The sequence below is a fragment of the Syngnathus leptorhynchus genome, chromosome 12, assembly GCF_054491065.1.
Source record: "Syngnathus leptorhynchus isolate UIUO chromosome 12, UIUO_Slep, whole genome shotgun sequence".
NCBI lineage: Eukaryota > Metazoa > Chordata > Actinopteri > Syngnathiformes > Syngnathidae > Syngnathus > Syngnathus leptorhynchus.
In genome coordinates, this window is record NC_141206.1 from 10,225,373 (window position 1) to 10,248,249 (window position 22,877).

The following is a 22,877-nucleotide window of genomic DNA, read 5'->3' on the forward strand; positions in this document are numbered from 1 at the left end:
AATTAGCCATTATCTTGTGGCTACGTGTGCAAATGTGCCACTAAAAGCCCCCCAACCGCCAGTCCGCCCAACCTTGCTGCAGCTTCATCAACATCTTTCTTCCAGCTAACCTGTGTGCGCTCTAGCATGTCGGAGAGTTGAAGACAGAATACTAACCGTGCAGTAATAGAAAGACTACTGGAATTATAATTAGAAACTGTATCCTTATGAATGGAGTACTGCACTGGAAGCAGTGCTAACTACAGCAATAACTATTTCAGTGCCAGTGGAAAAGCAAGATGGAGTACCATGCCAGGTACTATTTGTAGAACCCGGTGCCAGCTTCTTTTGCCAAAGACTAGCGACTTGTAGTTTGTGTCGTGACAGGTACTGTTGTGTTTTTGGTCAGTTTGAGGCGTGTTGAGACCAACATGTCACGCAACATGGCATGTGCGTGTGTTTGGTGACGTGGGACGAGAAGAAAAAAAAAGTCAATAAGCAAAGATGGGAAAGGCTTTGGCGATTGGTGCTTACTGCGCGTGCGTTTAGGCACACACGCTGTGGCGGGCCCATATGGAGCGTGGCGGCCATCTGTCCTCCTCTGGCCCGCCTTCCTTCTGCTCAAGTCAGGCTTCTCGGAAAATGTCCGTTAGTTATACGGTGGGGGGCTTGTGGTTGACGAACATACGTGTGGACATATATGTCTAAGTGTTAGTATGTCATACATGCCTAAGTGTTAGTATGTTAAGACTTTGTATGCTAACGTGTATGTTAGCGGATTAACGTACATTAGCATGACATAACATGGATTAGTATGTGAACGTCTGAAACGACACGTATGTACGTGAGGGTTGTCTAACACGATTCTGTCATCTGGGATGAATCACACTGGGACAGCGATGTGGCATCAGCGTGTTTGGATGCGGTGACGAGTCGCGACTAGCGCTCACCTGACGAAAAAGGTGTAATGCTATTTCCAAACGTGTAGATACGTTACCGAACAGGAACTCGTTCACTCCTGTGCATTTGCACTTGGCAGTGAGTGCGAAAAGGAAAAAAAAAAAGAACGTGTCGCGTTATTTCCGAGCGTGCTCGCCTCCCCGGAGAACGGGAGCGCGTAGAAATGACAATCTGGAATAAAAGCCCACAAGAATAACATCATGGATGACATCATCATCTGAAGTGGACAGATGGACGACATTTTATTATTTTATTTGTTTCATGAAATTATGTTGCTATGATTTTATTATTTCTTTTTGTCGTCCCTTTGAATATTTCCTCATTTTTAAAAATTGTTTTGCTGATACTTCATCTAAAAAATTCTGGAAAAACGAAGATTCTATCTACTCTTGTATTCTCATCTAAATGTGGAAGTATCGTCACGTTTTTGACACGTGTCATGGAACAGAAATAACCCGCGAGCGAGCAAGCAAACAAACAAGCAGACAGGCAGGCAGGCCCATTTCCCTCCACCATCAACGTCTAATAATAAAGTTGTGTTGCAGATGACGCCAGATAAAAGCGGCGCTCCATTTAGCAGCGCCTCAAGGTAACCCTCGCTCTCCCTGTAAAATCATCCCATTCTGAGAGGTCGGCGGTATTTTGCGACGCCGTCCCTTGAGCTCCTCTTAGCTCTCGACAACATTGTTGTCACTGAACAGATTTAGGCAGGCAGAACAAAGCTGGAAAAACGTACACCGAATAAATGGAAGCGCTAAAAAGTGTTTGACGTATGTTAATACAATTGGTTAATTTTCAACAATCAAATCGCTATAAAGGGTGTGCACACTTGTGCAACCACATGATCTCACTTGGTGGAGCAAATGTGGAAACAATCGAAAACATTTGAACCGGGGTGTGTAGACTTTTTAGACTGTCTCTGGTAGGTTTTTATGAAAGACTGTGCAAAACTTTTTATTGCTTCTGCAAAGAGACAGAATCGCGACCTTTTGGCACTGTCGACGTCGATACAAAATCTATTTTCTTCAACGTATTTTCTTCGTTCGCCGGTGTTCGCTGTGAAAAAGCTATTGAGATGGATGTTGGCGGCGCGCGGGAGAAGGCGAATTAGTGCCTTACGACAATGAAGAAATAAATCTGGGTCACAATCCCGCCTGCCTCCTTTTTTCCTTCTTCAGGAGAGATTTCACAAAGGTTTTTCTTTTTTTTGCTTCTTCGTCTCTTGTTGCTACTGCTGGAGACGTGAAAATGGGACAACTCCGACGAGATAATGAGCTTTGAGAGTGTGCGCGCACGCGGGTTTATGAATTTACAAAAAATACATATTTTTCTTTCTGAAAAAAAATTCCTAAAGGGAAAAAATATATTTTTGACACCCCACAGTGCTAGCTGTTGGCTAGCTAGGTTAACATGCTCAGTATATAAGTGACAGAAATCTAAGATTTAAAAAACAAAACTTATATTTTATCACAGAAAAGGTTTTTTTTTGTTTTATTGCGATATTTTTGATCAGTCGAATACAATTTTAGAGTTAAATTTCGATCACAGTTAGATATTTTAGCAAGTCCTATGTATCCTTATGCATGATTGTTTTGTGTTTGCGCTTCTCAAAAGTTTTACCTGTTCGCTAAGAGAGTTTGTGTCTTGGCAGCGTCATAATCTTTGTTATGCTCGTCCAGTTCAGTTTTATTTTTAGCTTTGGCGCCACGACGGTTGGCCAGTAACTCCACTCATACTCACTCAGATGCCAGCGAGAGGAAACGACCTGAAACCTTTTAATTTTTGGTTTTTAATCAGGGCGTTGTCGACGCCTTACGAGCACATTTGCAGTAGCTCTCATTGAAAAGTGGTTTAATTGCGTTTGAAGATAAACAGTTGTGGTATGGTAATAAAAAATAATAAACCGCACGTGTGGCTCCAAGCTTTGCCGAGGAAATTGTCTGGCCGTGCTCTCTTCTTGATCAACAAACTCTGTCGCAGCTTGTCTACTATTTGCATAAGCTCTGAATAATACATTACTGTTTTTATGATCGCAGTTTGCTGTTGCTCACGAGCTTCGACAGCACATAGGCTGCGAAAACGTGTAACTATGTTTTAATAAAGAGACCGAACGGTCTAAAATCAACTATTTTGGGTTCCTGAGAATATCAATCGGGCCGACAGTGGTAACAGGCCGACATTGACATTTTCTTTAGCTAAAAATATAAAACTGGGGGAGAACAATAATCATTCTTTTAATTATAAATTAAGATAACGATACATTGCTTACTGTCATGACAAAGACGAAAGAATAATAAAAAAATGTGAAACTGAGTGTGCTAGACAGCTAGCTATTGAGACGCCTCGCTAGCTAGCTAGGTACATTATGTATGTATACCTTGTTACTTGCCACCACTGGCAACAGCTAAACTGGTAAAAAATCTTGACGTTTGAATTTGACAGCTCCACCTCCGTTTTGGCCTGTGCCAAGCCGACACATAAGCAAAGCTCAAACTCGACATGAACTGCCGCTGGTTAGCGCAAAAGCAAAACGACGTGAGCAGAGGCTGCATTCGTAGCATCCATAATTTATCCTGCGGTGACGTTGAGACGCACGGAATCACCCGGCTTTGTCGTGTCTCTCGTCGCATTTTGCCATGTGAGACAAAATGTCAGCAGAGTCCACCGACGCTGACACAACTGGTAACACGGAAAAGCTCTTTTACAAAAGCGGAGTCAATCTCGCTTACTTTGTGATTTAGTCACAAGATATACATATCTAAAAGGATTAGGGTCATAAAGGAATTGAAATGGTCTTCGATGTTTACAAAAAGATGCCAGCTAGTCGAGCCGCCAGTCGAGATCTTTTTTTTCCCCCTCACCTACAAATTTGTTCTCCAATTCTCTGGGGATTTAAAAGGACACCTGAGCTTGTTCCCCAAGTCCCAATTCATCTTGTCAGATGTGATGAAAAAAAAAAGGCCACTGGATCACTGCCAGACTTTTTTGTCCCCGATGACCGAGCACAAAACACAACCGAGGCAGCTATGGACCTCCCGAGAGATGAAGATTTTACTCCCCCAAAATCCCATCGGGACGACCCCCTGATGTATGATGATGTCGTTAGCTTAGCAGGCTAGCTCCCAGAAGCAGCCGAAAGAAGATTTTTTATTTGGTTTACCGGCGCAAAACACGTTTTTGTTTGAATCCACACTTGCCGTTTAAAAAAAAAGATAAAAAGTAGAACTGAGAACCTTTAGGCACTACAGTTTTGTCTCCTAGCAACCAGGAATAAGTGGGGGTAGGCAATACGGAAACATTCTGCTAAATTACTATTCAACCATTCCAAGGTGTATTTTTATCATACAAAAAAAAAAGACAATTTGTTACGTTTTGAAGGATCGAAGCGAGGCTCTAAATAGATGCATCCTCTCAAAAAAAAGGTCGAAGCAACCTGGAGCCGAACCCTCACTAGTAATATTCCCTGCCATTGTGGCAGCTTGATTGATTTTGTTTTTATTTTGCTGCGGGGCTACAGGCAAACTTTTCACAGCCTTATTTTTATGTTTTCCCTACCCTACAAAAAAAGTGAGGCACTGTCCTTCCTTTTTTTGTTGTTTTTTTGTTGTTGAGATGCTGGAGGCAAAGTGGAGGATGCAGCGAGAAGGAACATCGGCATCATACTTACTTTATTGATCCGATTACGATTACGATTATGGTGCGAATCTCTCCATCGCAATACAAATAGAATTTCAAACAATGGCAAATATATGTTGCGCTCCCATGACAATACAATCTAACTCAGTTATGATTCACGGCAACAACGCTACGACTCATTACGATTCTGATACGATTGGCTTCAATGACGACATGATTCATTCCGACGCCGATGTGATTCGCTCAATTAAGATATATGCTCATTGTGCAAAATAGCGCTTGACATATTTTGCATAGTCATTTGCATCATTACGGGTGCTTCATTATTCCCTTGCATAAATCATTTTTTTCTCCAGATATAGGCCTCTGCACATTTCCCTTGATGCAGCACACACACACACACACACACACACACACACACACACACACACACACACACACACACACACACGCGCACAACGCCAGGAGCGCCTGCTGTTACATGCATATTTTATGGACAACCTTTCACTCCAATTTCCACCACACAGTCTGCAGGGGGCATCCTGGTCAAAAAGTCACCAGAACTCAGTGGATGAACGAAAACCTCAACAACAACTCCGCTCATGCATTTCCTCAAATAAACTCCTCAAGTAGAAACTTTCATTTTCCCCTCAATGACGCCGATGCATGGCAAGGTCTACGGGGAGCCCATAATGACACCGAGGTCTCATGTGGCTGAAGGCGGCTGACTATTGGACAATTTTCAGAGTCGTTATTTGGAACATATCCTCCATTATTCGATAATATTGTCGATTGTTATCATGTTTTTGTACTTTCTTAAATAACCTAACTTGCCATCAGAGCACTAAATCCCCATAGCAGCCATAGAATGCCACAAGATGGCGCTGATTTTATTTTTTAAGGGTGTGCATTAATGTAAATAAGTATTTCTTGCTGATTAATAATGAGATTATTTTTGTATAAAATAAACATAATCTACATATCTAGTCTTGTCCATTAGAGTGATCAAGTGTGTGTGTGGGGTGTGTGTGTGTGGGTGGGTGGGTTGGTTGGGGGGGGGTTATTAAAAATACTAAACAGATGCAGTGGTGAGTGGTAGCTTTTAAAATTCATTCTGGCAAACTTCAGGCTAAAATACAAAAGTGCTTCATTTGCAAACATTAAGCATGAACCAGATGGAAAACAAAATCGAAATCACTGAGTATCAAGGCTTAGGCCTCAGGGCTTAAATGAGTTGCTATCGTGATTTTGCTACTTTTTGCATTCTTGAAATTATCCGTTGATTATTCATCAACGAGTCATTTGTTAGGTGTAATTAGGAATCGTGTTGAATCAAGCGTTCTTAGAAAAAGCACATTTAAAATAAGCCAGTAGATCTCTGCTGCCCTCTGCAGGCCAAATATATACTGTTTCGGTATTTCTTTACATGTGGGTCAAAAGTCACGCCGTTTCACTGAGATGGTCGAGACATAGCTTAACAATTGTAAAATGAAAAAGGTTTGTAATTACCAGGTGGGGCCAGGTCCTTCTTTTATCCAAGTTCCGATGCATTGACATGCATTTTTGGGTTTTGGAGGTCAAGTAGAGCCAGACAAATGGCAAAACCCGAGGTCCGAACATCGGGTTATTAGTATCACTGGGTGAGAACATTCAAAAAAAGAACAAGTGTGAAAGGTTTGCTTAGGTAGATGCTAGCAGGTACTTTGCTGGTCTTGCGTTGAACAAAAACCAGTAAAAAGTACCTGTAAGCTAGTTTCTGACTCTAAGGACCTATGTTTACTCAGAAAACTGTGGACATACGCGAATTTGATGAGTTATTACAATTTACACTGTCATGAAATGCATTTCCAGGTTTTGGAGTACCAAACAAACAGAAATGATGGCATCCACTTTCGGCAAAACACGACAGCAACAACAAACAAGTCAAAAAGCACTTTATTGAAACAAAGTACTTTACAGAGAACGTTGGTGGCCGTCTAGTGACTCGCCAGTCTCGCTTGTAAACAAAACAGCTGCTAGCTAGTTACGGTCGCAACTTGGTTCATGTTAGCGGTGGTCCTCGGGACATTATTCGACACTTGGTGCCACTGACACAATTTCGGTTTTGCCTCCAGACCAAACAATGGTGCTGACTAAGCCCGGTAACAAACTCAACCACTGATCTTGTACACCTTATTTGGTGGCAATTTTTTGTTAGCGATACATGTTGTGTATTTTTATCTCATGGAATTTCATAGAGGTAAGTTGTACCATTATTGTAGACCTTGTCAGGCGGACCCTGATCTGTAAAGGATAGGTCAGTATCATTAGCCTCAATGATAACATTGTCAGAAAAGAGGTAGGACCAAAAGTGTCCGCTGTGACGGTCCACGCCATCATGGCAGATGACAGAGGCCAGGCGGTACGTTTGCTTGGTCTTTTCGTTGACATTCATCTCGAGCAGCTCCGGCGAGTAGACGTGGTCGTGACTCACGTAGCCGTCGCCGACGATTCGGTTGACGAAAAAGGTCAAAATGTCCGAATGGGGCCAGAACTGCTTTTGCATAGTTTTGTGCCCGCACGCTTTGCACCGGCTCCGTCGCCCGCTCGTGGCACGCTTCATCAAAGACAGCAACGTCTCGCCACTGCGCGGCCTGGGCAACGTGACGATGTTTCCCAAGTTGGAGACGGACGAGGTGGTGTGGTGGCAATGCGGACACCAGCTGACGTTGCGCACCTTGATACTTGTGCGGATCCCACACTGGTCGAACCAGGACAACAGCGGCACCAACAGATCCACGGAATCGTTGTTCTCGTACAACAAGAGCGCCGGGACGCAGTCGCAGAGCTCGGCCAGCGCCACGCAGAGCTCTGCCGCCGTGAAGCTCACGCCCGGGTTCTCCAGGGCACTCAGATAGAGGCAAGCGAAGGCCGGCATGTTCGCGAGTAAATTCACAAACTTAAGTATACGATTAGGTAGCTTTTTCCGCACCACGTTGAGGTTTAGCGTAGCTTGAAGCGTGGAGTTCATCCAGCAGTTGTTGTAGTAGTTTGCGAAGCGGCAGATCTTCTTGAGCGGGCTCTTTTTCTGGCGCGCCGTTCTTTCCACGGGCTCGTCCTCCCACGTGATTAGCCGCCCAGCTCGAACTGTTGGGTTTGGTAAAACGGCGGCACTTTTTAGCACAGCCCAGGGTATAACCCTTACGGGTGTGGTAGGTGTGGTTTTCGTACCAGAAGGTGGAGAGGGTAGACCCCCCACGGCAGTCCTCAGGGCTTTTGTGGCCATGGCTCCCAGGGCAAAACCCAAAAAAAGAAGCGGCATCTTGTTCAGAAAAAAGACACCAAATACTACTAAACAAACCCAGGAGTCACCAGGGGGATTGATCCGGCTTTGTGACATCACAGGACTTAGGTCATTTTTCTGTTGTCTGACATCAGAGGCTCTGTGACACAGCCAGCTCAAAAAACAAAAAAAACAAAAACAAGCCCCCCTTCACCATGATAGCAGAATTAAGTCTTGTTCAGTTCCAGGTTTACCATGAGCAAATTTCCACAGCAAGACTTCCCAAAGTCATATTGGTAAAACCAGCAACAAGTACGCAGAGGGAAATTCTGAGAATGCCTCAGCACAAAACGTTTGAACTCTCATTGAATGGCCCAGACCTCAACTTAGTATGAAGCGTAACTGAAATAGTTTTCTCTTACTATTCAAGGACACTGCCGGCCGGGACTGGCAAAATCTCACAAGTAATTAATTGGCCCCACCTCAAAAGGCTTTAGCATTCGGGGAAACAAAAAATATGAGTTTATGAGAACCACTCATGTAAATTGGATAGAATAAATTCAAGTATAAGTATATACACCTTACATTTAAACCAAATTAGTACTTGACACTGTATTTTTAATCAAAATGGAAAATAAATATATGGTGCTGATTTTTTTATTACAAAATTATAAATGATAAATTACTAAATTATAAAAATCTCTCCGACAGATTTACATTGAATTAGGTCATTAAAACGGCATTTCCTTTGCAATAATAACGGAGGCACGTCTCCTTTAAAAGGCCGGCTTTGGCAGCTGGGGGGGGGGGGAATCATCCGGGGAAGGAGGTAGGAAAACGCACCGGCATTTCTATTTTGAAAACGTCTGTAAGATGTTTTCCGTCATTTACCCCGTCATCCGTCATGATAGCGACGTAGGTGTGTAACTCAGACGGAAAGGAATGACGCGATTGCTTCTTGTTGCAATGCGCTGCAGCGCTCAAGGTTACGGTGTCGCTGCATGGATACGATGCAGCGCGGCTTGCTAGACATGCGCCGCCCCCGTTGCGGTGTCGAGGTTGCGTCCGGACAGAGGACGTGATAGTCGGATCGCAGAGAAAGGAGGAGGGACGGAGGAGGGCGACCCGGTTCTCAGCCAACATGGCCCGAGCTTTGCGGAGGCTCATTCATCTGCTGCTCTTCTGCCCTCTATCGAAAGGCCTGCAGGTACACCTGACCGTGCACCTCGTTCAGTATGTACGTGCGCTATCACGTCCGATGAATCGATCAATCCGTCACTGCACCAAAGTCACTGCAGCAAGTTTCAGTTTTGCATGCCTCGACATCTCTTGTGAATTTAAAAATTGATCATCACTAATAGTAACTGTTACAATGTGACATGTAGGCTATCATTAAAAATAATTATAATTGAACGTCAACAAAAGTGCATTAAAATTGCATGAGATTAATGTGACATGATTAAAAAATTATAATCAAAAGTAAACAAAAATACATGAAAATTGTATTTGAGATCAAAGTTAAAACTATCTATGTACGTGGTCATTAGAAAATTCACTCTTAATATTCATACAAAAATAAATGTAAAATCCAAAATGGCAACATGTAACAAATTCTGAAAATATAGAAATACGAGGAAGTAAGAATTTCAAATGTGTAGAATATTTGATCTTCTTACAAAACAAATCCCTCTCCCTTCCGTCAAGGTGAAGTACCTACTCTTGGTTTGGTTGGGCGTTCTGGTGGCCAGTTGGGTGCTCTACATGCAGTACGCTTCCTACTCGGAGTTGTGCCGCGGACACGTCTGCCAGGCCGTCATCGTAAGTCCACAATAATACGAACTTGACTAAGTCAATCGGGAAATCTCCCTAGGGCTGGACTAGCCTGTAAAAATAGATACTAATTCCTTCCACCAGAGACCCAAAATACTTAGGTGGCCATGTCCTCGCTCACCCTCCCTTGTCTGTTTCCCGTGGCTGACTTCCTGTTTCCTGTGTCAGTGTGACCACTACAGCAGAGGCGTCATCTCCGGGTCATCCTGCAAGGCTCTGTGTGAACAGAAAACGCTGACGCTTGGCCACTGCATGTCCACCTCCTCAAAACATCAGGTACCGAAAGCCTCCACCATCTACCGGGACAGGCAGAGCTAGTACTCGGGCTCCGTACTTAAGTAGGAGTACGGGACAGTCGTCAAAAAACATTCCGTGGTTCAGGAAGATATTTCAAATAATCGCCCTTGCAGGTGTACGCTGGCCATTGGAAGGAGAGGCCGGTGGTGATCAAGTGCGGCATCGAGGAGTCCGACGGCAGTCCCGATTCAGCGACCCGTCCGAAGAGGAGCAGCCTGTTTGATAAACCCACACGTGGAACCTCCATGGATGAGTTTAAGGAGATGTTGCACCACTTCCTCAAGGTGGATCGTCGTCCGTCCTGCCCCCGTTACGGCTCCGATGTTTCCTCCGGAGGCGGGAGGACAGCATAATGAACTTCTGGCGTCAGCCCGTCTTGCTGTTCTTCCGGCTTCTGTGGTTTCATTCTGGCCATCACGGGCAGGGTGTGGTGAGATAACCCGGTAACACCTAACCCTAAATGATCTTCTGCAGGAACATTTCGGGGAGCAGCCATCCTTGAGCTCACTGGTGGACAGAATCATTTCACTGGCGGATATCAACCAGGATGGCAAATTGTCTCTGGCGGAGGCCAAGTCCATCTGGGCCCTCCTTCGTGTCAATGAGTTCCTCCTGATGGTGGCTCTCCAGGAGAAGGAGCACACCCCAAAACTGCTGGGCTTCTGCGGGGACGTCTATGTGACTGAGCCACTGGGCCATACCTCCCTCTACAGGGTGGAGCTGCCGCCCTACTTGCAGGCTCTGGTGCCAGGGGCTCTGGTATCCGGGCTGAACCACTGGCTGGCCCCGGCCTGGCCCCGACGGGCGCGCATCACTATCGGCCTGCTGGAATTTGTGGAGGAGGTCTTCCACGGGCCCTACGGCAGCTTCTTGATCTGCGACGCCAGCCCGCGTCACGTGGGCTACAACGCTAAGTATGACTGCAAGATGGCCGACCTCCGCGCCGTGGCCTCTGAGGCGGCGGTGCGGGCCCACCTGAAGGGACGGCGCTGCGAGACCAACGCTGACTGCACGTACGGCCGCGACTGCACGGCCACCTGCGACCGGCTGGCCAAGCGTTGCAACGCCGAGGTGGTCCAGCCCAACCTGGCCAAGGTATGCGCCCTGCTCCAGGATTTCCTGCTTTACGGGGCGCCGCCTGAACTGCAGGGGGACCTGGAGCGCCAGCTACGCACCTGCGTCACCCTCACCGGGCTGGCGAGCCAGATGGAGGTGCACCATTCGCTGGTCCTCAACAACCTTAAGACCCTGCTGTGGAAGAAAATCTCTAACACGCAATACTCCTGAACAACAATGCATCCTTTGTTTGCTAGAACATGCAAGTTGGGATTGTAGTAAACCAAGACTTGATACTTGTATCATCAAGTAAGATGAAAGTAACCTGTAAATAGTGTCCAAAGGGAAAGTATTGCAAAACAAAATGGACAAATGCAACTCGCCCACTCCCAGTTTTGTATTGTGGAACCTCTAAAACGTTCCAAACTGTTCGTGTGTCAAAGCACGTATTGTAAATGAGAAACATCTCCCAGCATAACCGCACACAAAATTGACAATACTGAAGATATGATAAGCTTGTCACAATTTATTCAGTTGTATGAATGGCTACACAGTTAACACATTTGATTGTTTTGAATGTTTTAACCTTAACTCACTCACGAGACAATGAATGGAAAAAAAAGAGCTTTTACTTGTTTTACATTGTCATATTAACAGTGTTTTTTTTAGACTAAATTATAATATTAAAATATTGATAAAATTCTAATAATATTAAAAGGATATGTAGTCTATTCAGATAAATCTTTTATAATATAATAAAAGTATTACCTTTGGAGATGATCATGCTCAAGCTCCTTTGCTCAGAATGAAAAAGTGGACATTGAATATTTAGAGGTTCCACTGCAAAATGAAAAATACATTGAAGAGTGAGCAGAGTTGGAGACAATCATCTGTGATTAAAAACTTTTGACATTTCAGTGTTTAATTTTCAGTCCTCTGAGGGCCAACAAACTAACGTTATCCATGTCAGTGTCACTGCATTCATTTTTAAAAAAGTGAAATGATCAAAGTATGCTGGGAATTGATTTTGGGATCCGGAAGATATTCTTTTGGTGAGACAATGTTGATACAGATAAGATTGCAGTTTAATTAGCAATGTTACTTCTGTATTGATCTGATGATGTTGCAATTACCTTTGTTTTTGTCCTGGTATCAATTTGAGCATTCCGCACAGAGTGCAATACAAACAAAGCTGATATATTTGCTGTATCGGTATTCCGTATTGGTCCTCCCAACACAACTTTATGTGTCTCACATGATGGAGTTGACGTGGGAGATTTAAAAATGATTATTGAACACTTCAAGGGAAAATAAGTTGACATCGTAGCATCTGTGAAGATAAAAGACAAAGTGTGGCAAAAAAATGACATACATAAAAAAGTGTTTGAATGTGTGGCTCGGTTCCAAACCCAAAGTCCAATGGAGGATGACGTTGAGCAATCGTGAGTCACTTTTTTATGCTTTTTGCCCCATAAGATGCACAAACAAAGGCACCGGAGCCCAAGTTGCGTCTCAATGGGCAGAGTAATAATATAAATTGCTGTGTGCTTACTGTCTTCTCTGCTGGGTCCACAACACTGTCAACACAAGAAAACAAAAAGTTTGTCTTGTTATTGTTTGTATTTAAAAATGGTTTGATTTCACATGTTTTCCTTTTATTAAGGGTCAAAAGGTATTTACAATGTTGCTGTCATTAAAGGTCAATTCAATATATTATTACTTTTGATTATAGTACCCTCTCATTACTAATCAAAATGATTTGGAGTTTTTTTTTATATTTAAAGGGCCATTAGATGTGAATATGAATAACTATCCCTAGCTAATTAAATCTGTACTGTTTTTTTTAATTGGTAATTCAAATTTCAAGGTTCTGCTTTGAGAATATTTTTCACCAAAACTGGTGTGCATAAACTTCCCTTTATTGTATTATCGACTTGTATTTATTAAATAGGATTTGAATTTTAGTTATAAGCTTTACTATACTACAACTGCTTGTGTTCAACTTGAACGACCTAACAAACTACTTAAACTGAACTGTATTTCCTAACAATTACATACTTTTAAGTCAAATGATCATATTGGCACAAACAGACAGCACTCCCAAAAAATAGTTTATATTTTAACTGAAAAATGACGCTACTTTAGCACGAGCCTCATTAGCTCGAGAGATCAAAGAAAACCCGACAAACTTGTATCAATACGTACACAGCATGAACACAAATGTAAGATAAACATTTCTGGATACCTATAGAAAAGTTCTAAAGACAAAAATGTACAAAAGAAACGTGATATTTGATATATTTTGAGGATTTAATGGCGACGTCTACCCACCTGTTGGTCGGCTTCCCTTGAAGAGTCGTGATTGACAAGAGGGACGTGTGGAAAAATCCCGCCTGCAACTACGGAAGCTCGGAGTGACCAAGGTTTCGGTAGTTTGCTTTTCGATAAAGGTACGATTTCTTGTTATTGTAAGGTCTGAGCCATTAATATTTTTTCAGGTGTTATACGTTTAACGTGCTGCTTCAATGTGGTGCCACTTCTGTGCCCCCCTCTAGTGAATCACTCACCAATGTCTACAAAAAATAATCGGGAAAAAAATGTCATTAAACTAAAAAGACTAGACTCATTACTCATTAAATAAATCTTAAAAAGTTTAAATTATTATAAATTCTAAACTGAATTACAACTTAGTGGATAAGCATTGGAAATAATGACTTAATAAATGCCTTTTTTTTTTCTTAAATGTCCTTCAATAAAAATGCCATTTTAAAAATGTGCTTTAAAGTGGGGTACCAACAGCCCTCCAGGACCTATGAATACTCCAACACGTTTTTTTTTTTTTAAAAAGAACTAAAAATGATGCATTGATAATGAATTTATTTTTAATAGTCAGCACCATACATACAGTGAAAATAAAATGAGTGATTATGAGAGTCTTTTGTTTGATCCAAGATTTTGGATTTAATCCAAACAGTAGGGGGGTCACGGGCCAGGTGAGTTGGGTGCCGTCAGGCCATGGAGCAGCTCCATCTGCTTCCTCTTGTCCTTACCTCGCCGGATCGCCATCTTGAAGAGGCGGCAGTAAAGCTCCATGGCGACGGGCGTGTCGTCGTTGCCGGGTACCGGGTAGGTGACGAGGCAGGGGTTGCAGTTGGAGTCCACCACACCGACCGTGGGGATGTTCATCTTGGCGGCGTCACGCAGGCCCACGTGCGAGCGGAACACGCTGCTGAGTGTGCTCAGGAAGATGAGGAGGTCGGGCAAGCGTACACCGGTCCCGTACTGCACGTGGGCGTTGGTGAGCAGGCCGCCCTGCCAATAGCGCGTATGGGCGTATTCGCCGCACTCGCGTGCCGTGCTCTCCACCAGCTGGCCGAACTGGCGGCGGCGGTTGACGAAGAGGATCACGCCGCCGCGGTATGCCACGTGCGCCGTAAAGTTGAGGGCCAGGCGCAGGTGTTCCACCGTCTGGTCCAAATCCAGGATGTCCTGCTCCAAGCGGCAGCCATACAGGTAAGGGACCATGAGCCTGCGAGCATGCAATTCACCGTATGTTGGTATGCATTTCTTTTTTTTTTTTAGATGATAAAATATAACTTTTTGCAAATGATTGTGCAGAACCATTGACATGACTTCACCTGTGTCTGCATCCTTTTTTGTGGCCAAGGTGCACTCTGGCATCAAACAAGTCTTTGACCGTGAAAAGCTCAGAGACACGGAAAAAATCTGGCTTCTCTAGGGGAAGCTTCATAATATCATCTGCAATAATATTAAAAACAACTTTGTTTATGGAGGACACAAACATTTAGGGTTGTAAAAAAAATACAAAAACAAAACTGATATTTTAAAATAAGTACACTTGCCAGTAATGTCAGTTTACACAAATCTTCACAGTGGTACTAAATATATACAAATAGATATTAGGTACTATATAAATATTACAACTCGTGATATTAGCCAGCAAAGGCTTACCTGAGATTTGGTCGCTTTGCGGTTGTAATTTGATGGACGCTGCAGTGGAATAATTGCAATTATGATGACGTAGAAGCCTCCATAGCCCTGAAATAAAATATTTTTGCAAATTAGGCATCGTAGTACTTGACAGCGTTATGACACAAGTCAACTGAGCGAGCCGACACACGGATTTACCATCGTTTCTCGACCACCAAGCAAATTTGCACACACACACAAAAGTTAAAAATAGTGATGCATGTTAAAAGTTTTAAAAAGTACCGTACCTCTCGTTAATGTACAAGTAGCCATGCTTGATTGTAGCACGGAAGGTCAGCGCAGTGCGCATGCGTACTTTTGTTGTCTTCTTCTTGTATGTCAACCTTGGATAGCTGGCTCACTGTTGCCTCCCACGGGTTATTGTCCAACATTGCACCTCATTGTTTTTTAAAGCGTTTGTTCTCACAATTCAATAAATAACTTAACCACTGTAAAACATCTTTTAATCTACTTTTATGTCAGGGAACCATATTTACTCAAAAGCAGAATACTAGCTGTCTATCAATACAAATGGATGCTTAGATGAATAAAAAAATAAAGCATTACTTTTGGTCTCTCTTAATATTAGCCACCCCTCAAACATATCAGAAAAATGTATCATACTCTAAGAATACAATAACGTGCAACAAGGTATACATAGTCTGAAAAATGTTAAGACAAGTATTGACCACGTCATACAACAGCAACAAAAGTATTGTAAAGAGACAACTCAAACAATTCAATGGCAACACAACAACGGCCAAACAACTGGCAGCAACGTGGAGGTTAAATTTACGTTAACGGAGGCAAGAGAAACTTTTGTCCCCCACGAGTCAACAAATGTGCAACAGTGACATTCATCTAGAAATGAAACCAACCATCTCTTCAACATGTTTAACAAGTACATGTTCTGCTTTCTCGTCCATCTACCTATAAAAAGATGACATGATTTGGACCAATGAAAACACACATACACACACGTGTGCGTGACGTACCTGTGTACCGGAATAAACTGCAACCTTCTTTTGACGCTCGGCATCTTGCACGTCTGCAAATAGGTGAGTTTTTAAGATAAAGACTTTATTAGCGACCAAGAAATTAGAAAACAACACAAGTTGTTTTTGCTTTTTCTTGAGATTTGTGGTGGAGCTTTTGTTGCAATGTCACAACAGAAGGATAAAAAAATATATATACCTCGTTCTTGTATCGATTGCGGAACATGCTACTGCGTTCCTCCGAGCAAAGCGCGATGCACGGCTGAATGACGATGCCGGGGTCCAGGGCGTACGCCAAGGACCTGCATGGGCGAGTCACAGCATGTCAAAGTGACCCATCCCCTCCCACCCCATAACAGAAAACCAATTTGTTGCTGAGATTGGGCTCTCTTTATTACACAGATAAAAGACACAGCATTAAAACTGAACACAAAGAATACTGAAAATAGGAGAAAAGAGTTCATACAAAATATTTACAAGACTGGCAATGCACAGCATGTTCAGTATTTCTCTTTTTAATAAACAAAAATAAATAGCCTTGTTTTTTTTTTTTTTGCTGGGGACAAAAGTCAGAAAGACCAAAAAATGACAGTGGAGAGGACTGCAATGAGTCCTTTGAAAGACAGAGTGCTAAAAAAAAAGGGGAATTGAAATCATGCCACAGACAAAGTGGCTGAAGAAGCAAAACGTGGATGCAAGAATCTTGACTGGCGGTTACAAAGAAGCACAAGTTTTTGCCAAATGCAACGCGTACAACTGACAGTTTGTGAAGCACGTTTTGGAAGAGTCAAAGAGGGCCAAAGTTTGTTAAAAAAAACATCAGATATGCCAAGAAATCGGTCGATCGTATGGAAACGAGTCGACAGTTGAAGTGACAAAGAAAATGTCTGACAAGAAAATGTCAGCATGTTGGTAGAACGTGAATGCATGCGGGTAGCATAAAAAAAAGAAGGAACTCAAAAAAAAATAGCAGAAATATCAAGGAATCGCCAATTGTGTGAAACTGATGTCGATTAATCGTGTCTTGGAGTGACAAACAAAAAAAGCTGACGTGAACATTTTTGCAGTTGGAAAAGCAAAGATTGTCAAGTGTCAAATGTCATAAAAATCGCATGGAATTCCAGATGAAGCAAACTGTCAAACAAAAAAAAAAAGAAAGGCGGATACGACCTAGCACGTGAATAATTTTGCGGTTGTCTAAAATAAACAATTGTTGGTTGCAAATACCGAAAGTCGGGTATATTGAAAGGTTACAAATCTGCGGTTAATGCTGCTACAAAGGCACCGTTGATTCAGTGTCAAGTCTTCCCGAGCTTTTTTTCTTTCCCACTCGATATGTATTCCCTTGCCTTTCAAACATCGGTCAACTGGTACAAAAGTCTTGGGTCAAAACGTAGCGCAGTGTTGTCACTGAGTGGTGTCGGGTCTTGTGACAAAATGGCCGCCTCTTGAACTGGATCAAAATGTGTGTGTGTGGGGGTAATATTAAAAAAAATGTGGGCAGCCTTTTAATTGAGAAAATTTTAATTGGAACTCTTTGACTGTGTGACTGACTGACATAGCTAGTGGTGACCCAAGAGCTTTGTCCCAATCTCAGAGTAAACAAGACAATGTTGCACATTTATTTTTTTTCCCCCAAGAAACTGGTGAAATGTTTTCAAAAGCATCTCGTCAAGCGGTCGCAATAACATGATTATATTTCAAAATAAATTGGATCCATTTGGAGACTGTTGCGCCATTTCTTTTTTTTTGCATGACCAAAATGTGGCCGTATTGCTTTTGGTACTTTCATGGCACAAAACACACATCGTTGTTGTCATCGGCAACCTTCCCCCAGAGTCCTGGGTGGTAAAACTTAAATAATGCAAATCAAGAACACAAATGGCGACGCCGTGTGGGACTAAAAAGATACTTACAAAGTGCTCTTCTTCTTCTCTGGACTCTCACCTTCTGACTCATCTATAAACTTCTCGTCAGCTCCCTCTAGTGGAAGGTCTCTGCTCTGGTCTGCCCTGGCCTCTCCCTCATCGCTCTGCCTGCTCTGCACCTGGACGTGGTTGGTCCGACCCGACTCCAGCTCGACAAACACGCTCTTGTCGCGCGGCACGTGCACTGTGCTGGCCGCGCCCGGGCGCTGCCCGGCCGAACCGTCGGAGCCGAGGGGCTCTGAGGTGCCGCACGTCACGGGGGCCCTCGGGGTTCTGTCTGTGGACCACGAGCGTTTGGCCGAGGACCAGAGAAAGCCCGGCGTGGGGGGTTTGAGTTCGCTGGGCTTCCAAAGAGACGCCGGTGACGGACTGGCTCTCGTTGCGGACGTGCTGATGTGAAATGACGTTCGGTTGAAATTTTTGGGGTCGACGATGGGAAGTCCGAAACACTGGCGCCACTTGATGGACTGCTCCAGAGCCGAGACCTTTTCAGTTTGTCCGTCGTCGACCCTCGCGGGTGTCGGTGGCTTTTGCTCAGCTCGGCCCGACCACGGCGAAGTTCTGGGGTTGCAGGACCACTGCGGGGTGACCGCAAGGACCGCCGAGCCGTCTGGAGCAGAGGGCGTGGCTTTGTCTTGAGGCGGAGCCGACGTATTGACATTTTGTGTCGGAATTTCAGCCAGCTGATCATCCTGTTCGAGGTCACGTGGCAGGGCGGCACGATCCGCGGTGCCGTTGCTGGGCGCCTCCGCATCGTGGTTTGTTCCTTCTGAGACCTTCTCGGCCTTCTCTGCGAGGAACTTTCGAATCTCCTGCTCGATGCTGTCATCGCTATCTACCGAGCTGCTATCTTCTTTTATCTGCAGAGCAGTTCTGGGCGGATGACCGCTGACGTCGTTTCCGCTGCGGCTCGTCTGTGGCAAAGCGACCCTCTTTGGTGAATCACTTTTCCTTTTGTGGCCCTTTTTCAAAACGGTAAGCTTGGCCAAATGATCAACTTTTGCCTTTTTGGCGGCGGCGGCGGCTCGCGATTGTTCGGCTTTTTCCGTTGGGCGTTTTCTGGAATCGCGCTCCGACCTGCTCATCTTCTTGGACTTTTTCTTGGTCTTGAGGAGGGCTTTGATGGCCGTGTCAAGATCCTCATCGCTGTCGAGCGAGCTGCTCTTGTCTCCGCTTTTCTCCGTCGATCTCTCCAAAGCCTCCGGTGGGCTTTGTGCCTTCAGAGTATTGGTAGATGAACCTACGGAGGACGCGCTGGAACTTTTGTCGTCTATGTGTTTGCGCCTCTTTGTTAAGGACAACCTCTGGGATTTCTTTTGTGTGACTTGTTGAGTCGTCGACGGTTCCTCGGGCGGACGTTGGAGCATTTGCGCCTTCTGCTCGAGAAACTTCATAATCTCTTGCTCGATCCCATCTTCGCTGTCGACCGAGCTTCCGTCGCTGTCCTGCTTCGGAGTTGTGGATAGTGGCGCGGGGACGGCGAGGGCGCAGCCACTTGGGCCCATATCCAGATGGGACGCGAAGGCTCCAGGCATGACCGTTTTGGAGATGTCCAGTATCGCTTCGGCGCACATCAGCTCGGCGGTGGTATTGGCTTTGGGAAGGACCGGAACCGGTTGCTCCGTAAAGCTTTCGGTTCTCAACGGATGAAAACCGTTACCTTCACTTCTCTGGCTGACACTGAGCGAGTTATCCACGAGAATCGGAAACGGCGGCTGCACCCAATTTGCTGTCTTTTCCTCTGGTTTATTTTTCCTTTTGAGTTTGTCAAGGCCTGCGCTTCCGGAGGCATTGGCCGCTAGCTTGTCTTGAGATTTGGGGACGCTCTTATCGTGGAGTTGTTCGAGCTGATAGCTGCGAATGGCCTCCTCGATGCCGTCGTCGCTGGAGGAGTCGGATTCTTCCACGGAGGCAAGCGGTTTGAAAGCGTCCCCCCTGGTCTGCTGCTCAGTCCTCTCCAGCTGGTACCTCTGGATGGCCTCCTCGATGCCGTCGTCGCTTGAGTCGTCGGAAGCGTCATCCACTTTGGTGTTACGTACCACACTGTTTGTCTTGTCGGTCATCTGATCTCGCATCATGATGTGAGCCAACTCGGAGTTCCCGACGGCGGCCTCGTGAAGCGAGGCCTTGTGTTTAATGTACTTCTTCACGGGCGCAGTTGCCTGTGTGGCTTGGATGACACTTTGGGGAAAGTGGCTTCTCATTAAGGAAAAGGCCTGGCCTTCCGACTTGCTTTCAGGAACGGTTTGCCTGGACGATTGGACAAAAGGTTCGGCCTTGCGTTTGTGGTCGTCCCGTTCCTTCAGGTATTCAAGGATGGCCTCCTCGATTCCTTTGTCCACGGAGTCGTCGCTATCGCTGCTCTGGTCGCCGTCCTTGAAAGTTACATCGGTTGAACAGTTTTTTGTTTTGGACTTGGCAACCACGAGGGAGCCCACCGCCGCCTTACAGGCCTGGGGAGGCCCGTCCTGTCCCTGAAGCACATTGCCCTCCACCTGGTCGCTCATATCGAGTGAGGACTGACTGCTCCTCAGGCTCTCAATGATCATCTGGACCTTGTTTGTGATAGGAGAACCCCCGGTGGACAACTCCGTGTCCGAGTCATTGAAGCAGACGGGAATGCTAAAGCCGCCGGGCCGTCCGCATGCTCTCCACTCGGTGTGAGGCGCCGCGACAGTGGGCACGTTCATTAAGTACATTCTACTCGAGTGAGGGGAGATTGTGGACCATTGGGAGTGCAGCTTCCTCCTTCTGGTGTCACATTGTTCAATCTGAGGAGAAAACAAAGAGAAGGCGGAATTGAGACAAAATGTGGACATGTAGAGAGGGTCCTTCCTCAGTTTACCAACGAGTCCTGTATCGTCCTTTACCTCTTTATATATATTGTGAAACATCGATATTATCCCCCAATACGTAAAACTGTGCATTGTTGACAATATCATATTGCAAATGCCACTGAGGCATTGACATTTCATCATCTAATTTGAGCAGTGTCGAGCAAAATAACATGTTGCCATCTTAATAAAATATATTTTTTAGCTATTGAAAGGCGTTTTCTATTTTTTTGCTCATCTAAATCCTGGTTTAACTATCGTTTTGGGCGCTGCTATGCTGTTTGTTTGTTTAGTTAGAATGTTCTGGAATTTCAGGGACATAAAATACAGATGCACCTGTCACCACCAGTATTGAACTTTTTTGAATTGAAATTCAACAAAGTAGTCAAACATAGCTGAAAGCAGCGATAAATGTTCCTCCATTACATGCCCCAGACGACATGCAGTGGATGCTAATATGGAAGTCGGCGAGTTTCATCCACCCAGCAGCCAGCCGGAGGCGGCCGGTGTGGAAGCACCACGACCGGGGTATGCAAAGCACATTCACGTCGTCAGAAAGACAAACATCACAACATTCAAACTTTCACTCCCTCCTCGATGACAATTAGACTGCAACAAGGCAGAACTGGTAGAGAGAGGGCCCGAGTTTGAAGCATTTTCATGACCGGCTTCTACCCCGCAGAGCGGCCGGAGAGCAACTGCAGCAAGCGGCTATGACTCGCCCGAGGAGCCCAACGAGTTGACGTAGAAAAGCGTGTGAAAAACGAGAAGAAATCTCCCCGTTTTTACACCAAACGTGAAAGAAAGTTCAACAGGCGACGTTTGAACGGCGTCTTATGGTGCTGCATGTCCACCACCCCGGATGTTTTGCCACGGAGCAACCCTCGAGCTCCTCGTCATACTCTAGCGGCGTCGAGGGCTTGACTGCTCGGCGTGGGGCAGCTACGAGACGCCGCGCAGCTACCATGTTTCTCGGCGCGGACTGCGCTTGTCAACCAGTGACGAAAAGCCGAGTCAACATCGTTAAAACACATATTGTTAGACTTTACGGTGGGATACGCGAGTCCGGCGCCGAAGGTGGTGATGGTGGGGGGGAGGACGACGGCGAGCAGAAAGGCGGGAGCGGGGCCTCCCGGCTGCCGCAGCCCCGGCATTTTCTCCGGCTAAGAAAGCCTTTGTACTGACACCCCCAGCATCGGCTAGCATGCCACGTTTGGAAAACTAAAAAAAAAAGACCCCACAAAGACGAAAACGAAAACTTACCGGATGACAATGAAGCAAATGCTTAGAGTACGCATTCGAACTCACGGGTGCAGAACACCGCGGGGGTGATGTTTCAAGTGGCCGTCTTTCGAGCTCGTGTACCGGCCGTGTGGCTCTCGATGTCGCGCCCTCCACCGACTGGCGGGCGGACAAGCTCCCTTAAAGGCGGCTGCCGCCTGGCTGCAGCCGAAAGGACCTCTTTCAAATATGGCCCGTTTTTTCCACCACCATTCGGGTGTTGGCTGCTATTTCATATTTGAATAACGCAATTTAAAATACTTAATGTATTATATTTTGTAATATATGTCAATTAAGTTTTGACATGAAATGGAAAGGTCTCATCTTCAGGCAGGCTTGTATTTTAGCTCACTACTTGCTGCAAGTGTACCAAAGAGCATCTATTTACCTGAATAAAAAGTTTCTATCTCCCTACCTAAAATAATGCTACAAACATATCCCAGATCGATTTCTATTGCATAATGAAGTTAGATGTTGTTCAACTTGTTACACTCTGTCTCTCGCTTGCATGAATTACAAAATGTCCAAAAAAGGTTGCGCAAATGATCTGAGGATGGAATTGTTTTGGTAGCTTGCTCAAATGATCATCCTCCAGGATGGACTTTAGCTCAAAATTGCATATTTGACATGCATGCCAACATCAGGGGAATTACATGCACCTAATATTTATTGATTTGTCTATTTTGTTTGTACGATACTTACTGGATATTAGTATTTGTGCTGTGCAAGGGAAATATTTGGTCAAATCAGTTAAATTCGCATGCAAAAGGTGGATGCCAAATTAAAGATGTGGCATCCCAAGTATTGCCTTCAAATACTATCGGGAAGT

General features: G+C 44.8%; 4 protein-coding genes across 12 annotated transcripts in view; 1 reads left to right on the plus strand and 3 right to left on the minus strand.

The window, feature by feature from the left end:
• dtwd2 (DTW motif tRNA-uridine aminocarboxypropyltransferase 2) overlaps nt 1-13,410 on the minus strand; it is a 92,982-nt gene extending 79,572 nt beyond the window's left edge. For 4 of the 6 annotated variants that reach the window (XM_085925729.1, XM_085925727.1, XM_085925726.1 and 1 more), the window contains exons 1-5: nt 13,352-13,410; nt 12,573-12,597; nt 12,154-12,350; nt 11,789-11,860; nt 6,085-6,211 (exon numbers count right to left, since the gene is read on the minus strand). Coding sequence is in view for 2 of the 6 variants with exons in the window: in XM_085925724.1 (XP_085781850.1) it covers nt 6,797-7,954 (1,158 nt within the window). In the remaining 4 variants the exon portion in view is untranslated. The other 2 variants (XM_085925725.1, XM_085925724.1) reach the window with 2 other exon arrangements.
• On the plus strand, nt 8,658-11,816 carry dipk1b (divergent protein kinase domain 1B). 2 transcript variants are annotated; one of them, XM_085925722.1, is made up of 6 exons: nt 8,658-8,666; nt 8,815-9,044; nt 9,542-9,655; nt 9,836-9,943; nt 10,078-10,248; nt 10,439-11,816. In XM_085925722.1, the coding sequence occupies exons 2-6, from the start codon at nt 8,979-8,981 to the stop codon at nt 11,249-11,251; spliced, it is 1,272 nt and encodes a 423-aa protein (XP_085781848.1). In that variant the 5' UTR covers nt 8,658-8,666; nt 8,815-8,978; the 3' UTR covers nt 11,252-11,816. The 2 variants fall into 2 exon arrangements, with proteins under 2 accessions (XP_085781848.1, XP_085781849.1); XM_085925723.1 differs by lacking the exon at nt 8,658-8,666 and adding an exon at nt 8,672-8,701.
• A 477-nt stretch (nt 13,411-13,887) lies between the features above and the next one.
• Nucleotides 13,888-15,400, minus strand: mrps2 (mitochondrial ribosomal protein S2). Its single transcript, XM_085926571.1, has 4 exons — nt 15,259-15,400; nt 14,993-15,079; nt 14,659-14,779; nt 13,888-14,549 (listed from the first exon to the last, which is right to left on the minus strand). The coding sequence occupies exons 1-4, from the start codon at nt 15,281-15,283 to the stop codon at nt 14,003-14,005; spliced, it is 780 nt and encodes a 259-aa protein (XP_085782697.1). The 5' UTR covers nt 15,284-15,400; the 3' UTR covers nt 13,888-14,002.
• A 391-nt stretch (nt 15,401-15,791) lies between these two features.
• ppp1r26 (protein phosphatase 1, regulatory subunit 26) lies at nt 15,792-22,823 on the minus strand. 3 transcript variants are annotated; one of them, XM_085926569.1, is made up of 5 exons: nt 22,751-22,823; nt 17,922-20,704; nt 16,205-16,307; nt 16,006-16,058; nt 15,792-15,940 (listed from the first exon to the last, which is right to left on the minus strand). In XM_085926569.1, exons 2-5 carry the CDS (start codon nt 20,630-20,632, stop codon nt 15,937-15,939), a joined length of 2,871 nt encoding a protein of 956 aa, XP_085782695.1. In that variant the 5' UTR covers nt 20,633-20,704; nt 22,751-22,823; the 3' UTR covers nt 15,792-15,936. The 3 variants fall into 3 exon arrangements, with proteins under 3 accessions (XP_085782695.1, XP_085782694.1, XP_085782696.1); XM_085926568.1 differs by lacking the exon at nt 22,751-22,823 and adding an exon at nt 22,031-22,343; XM_085926570.1 differs by lacking the exons at nt 15,792-15,940; nt 16,006-16,058; nt 16,205-16,307; nt 22,751-22,823 and adding exons at nt 16,361-17,846; nt 22,031-22,345.
• Between the last annotated feature and the right edge of the window lie 54 nt (nt 22,824-22,877).

Coding starts and splice junctions, on each gene's coding strand:
- dipk1b (XM_085925722.1), top strand. CDS start 8,979: ATGGCCCGAGCTTTGCGGAGGCTCATTCATCTGCTGCTCTTCTGCCCT. Junction 9,045..9,541: donor CTCTATCGAAAGGCCTGCAG/GTACACCTGACC, acceptor CCTTCCGTCAAG/GTGAAGTACCTACTCTTGGT. Junction 9,944..10,077: donor CCACCTCCTCAAAACATCAG/GTACCGAAAGCC, acceptor TCGCCCTTGCAG/GTGTACGCTGGCCATTGGAA.
- mrps2 (XM_085926571.1), bottom strand. CDS start 15,283: ATGGCTACTTGTACATTAACGAGAG. Junction 15,080..15,258: donor TACTTGTACATTAACGAGAG/GTACGGTACTTT, acceptor ATTTTATTTCAG/GGCTATGGAGGCTTCTACGT. Junction 14,780..14,992: donor GCAAAGCGACCAAATCTCAG/GTAAGCCTTTGC, acceptor ATATTATTGCAG/ATGATATTATGAAGCTTCCC.
- ppp1r26 (XM_085926569.1), bottom strand. CDS start 20,632: ATGTACTTAATGAACGTGCCCACTGTCGCGGCGCCTCACACCGAGTGG. Junction 16,308..17,921: donor GAGAAGAAGAAGAGCACTTT/GTAAGTATCTTT, acceptor TCGCCCATGCAG/GTCCTTGGCGTACGCCCTGG. Junction 16,059..16,204: donor GCAATCGATACAAGAACGAG/GTATATATATTT, acceptor ACCTATTTGCAG/ACGTGCAAGATGCCGAGCGT.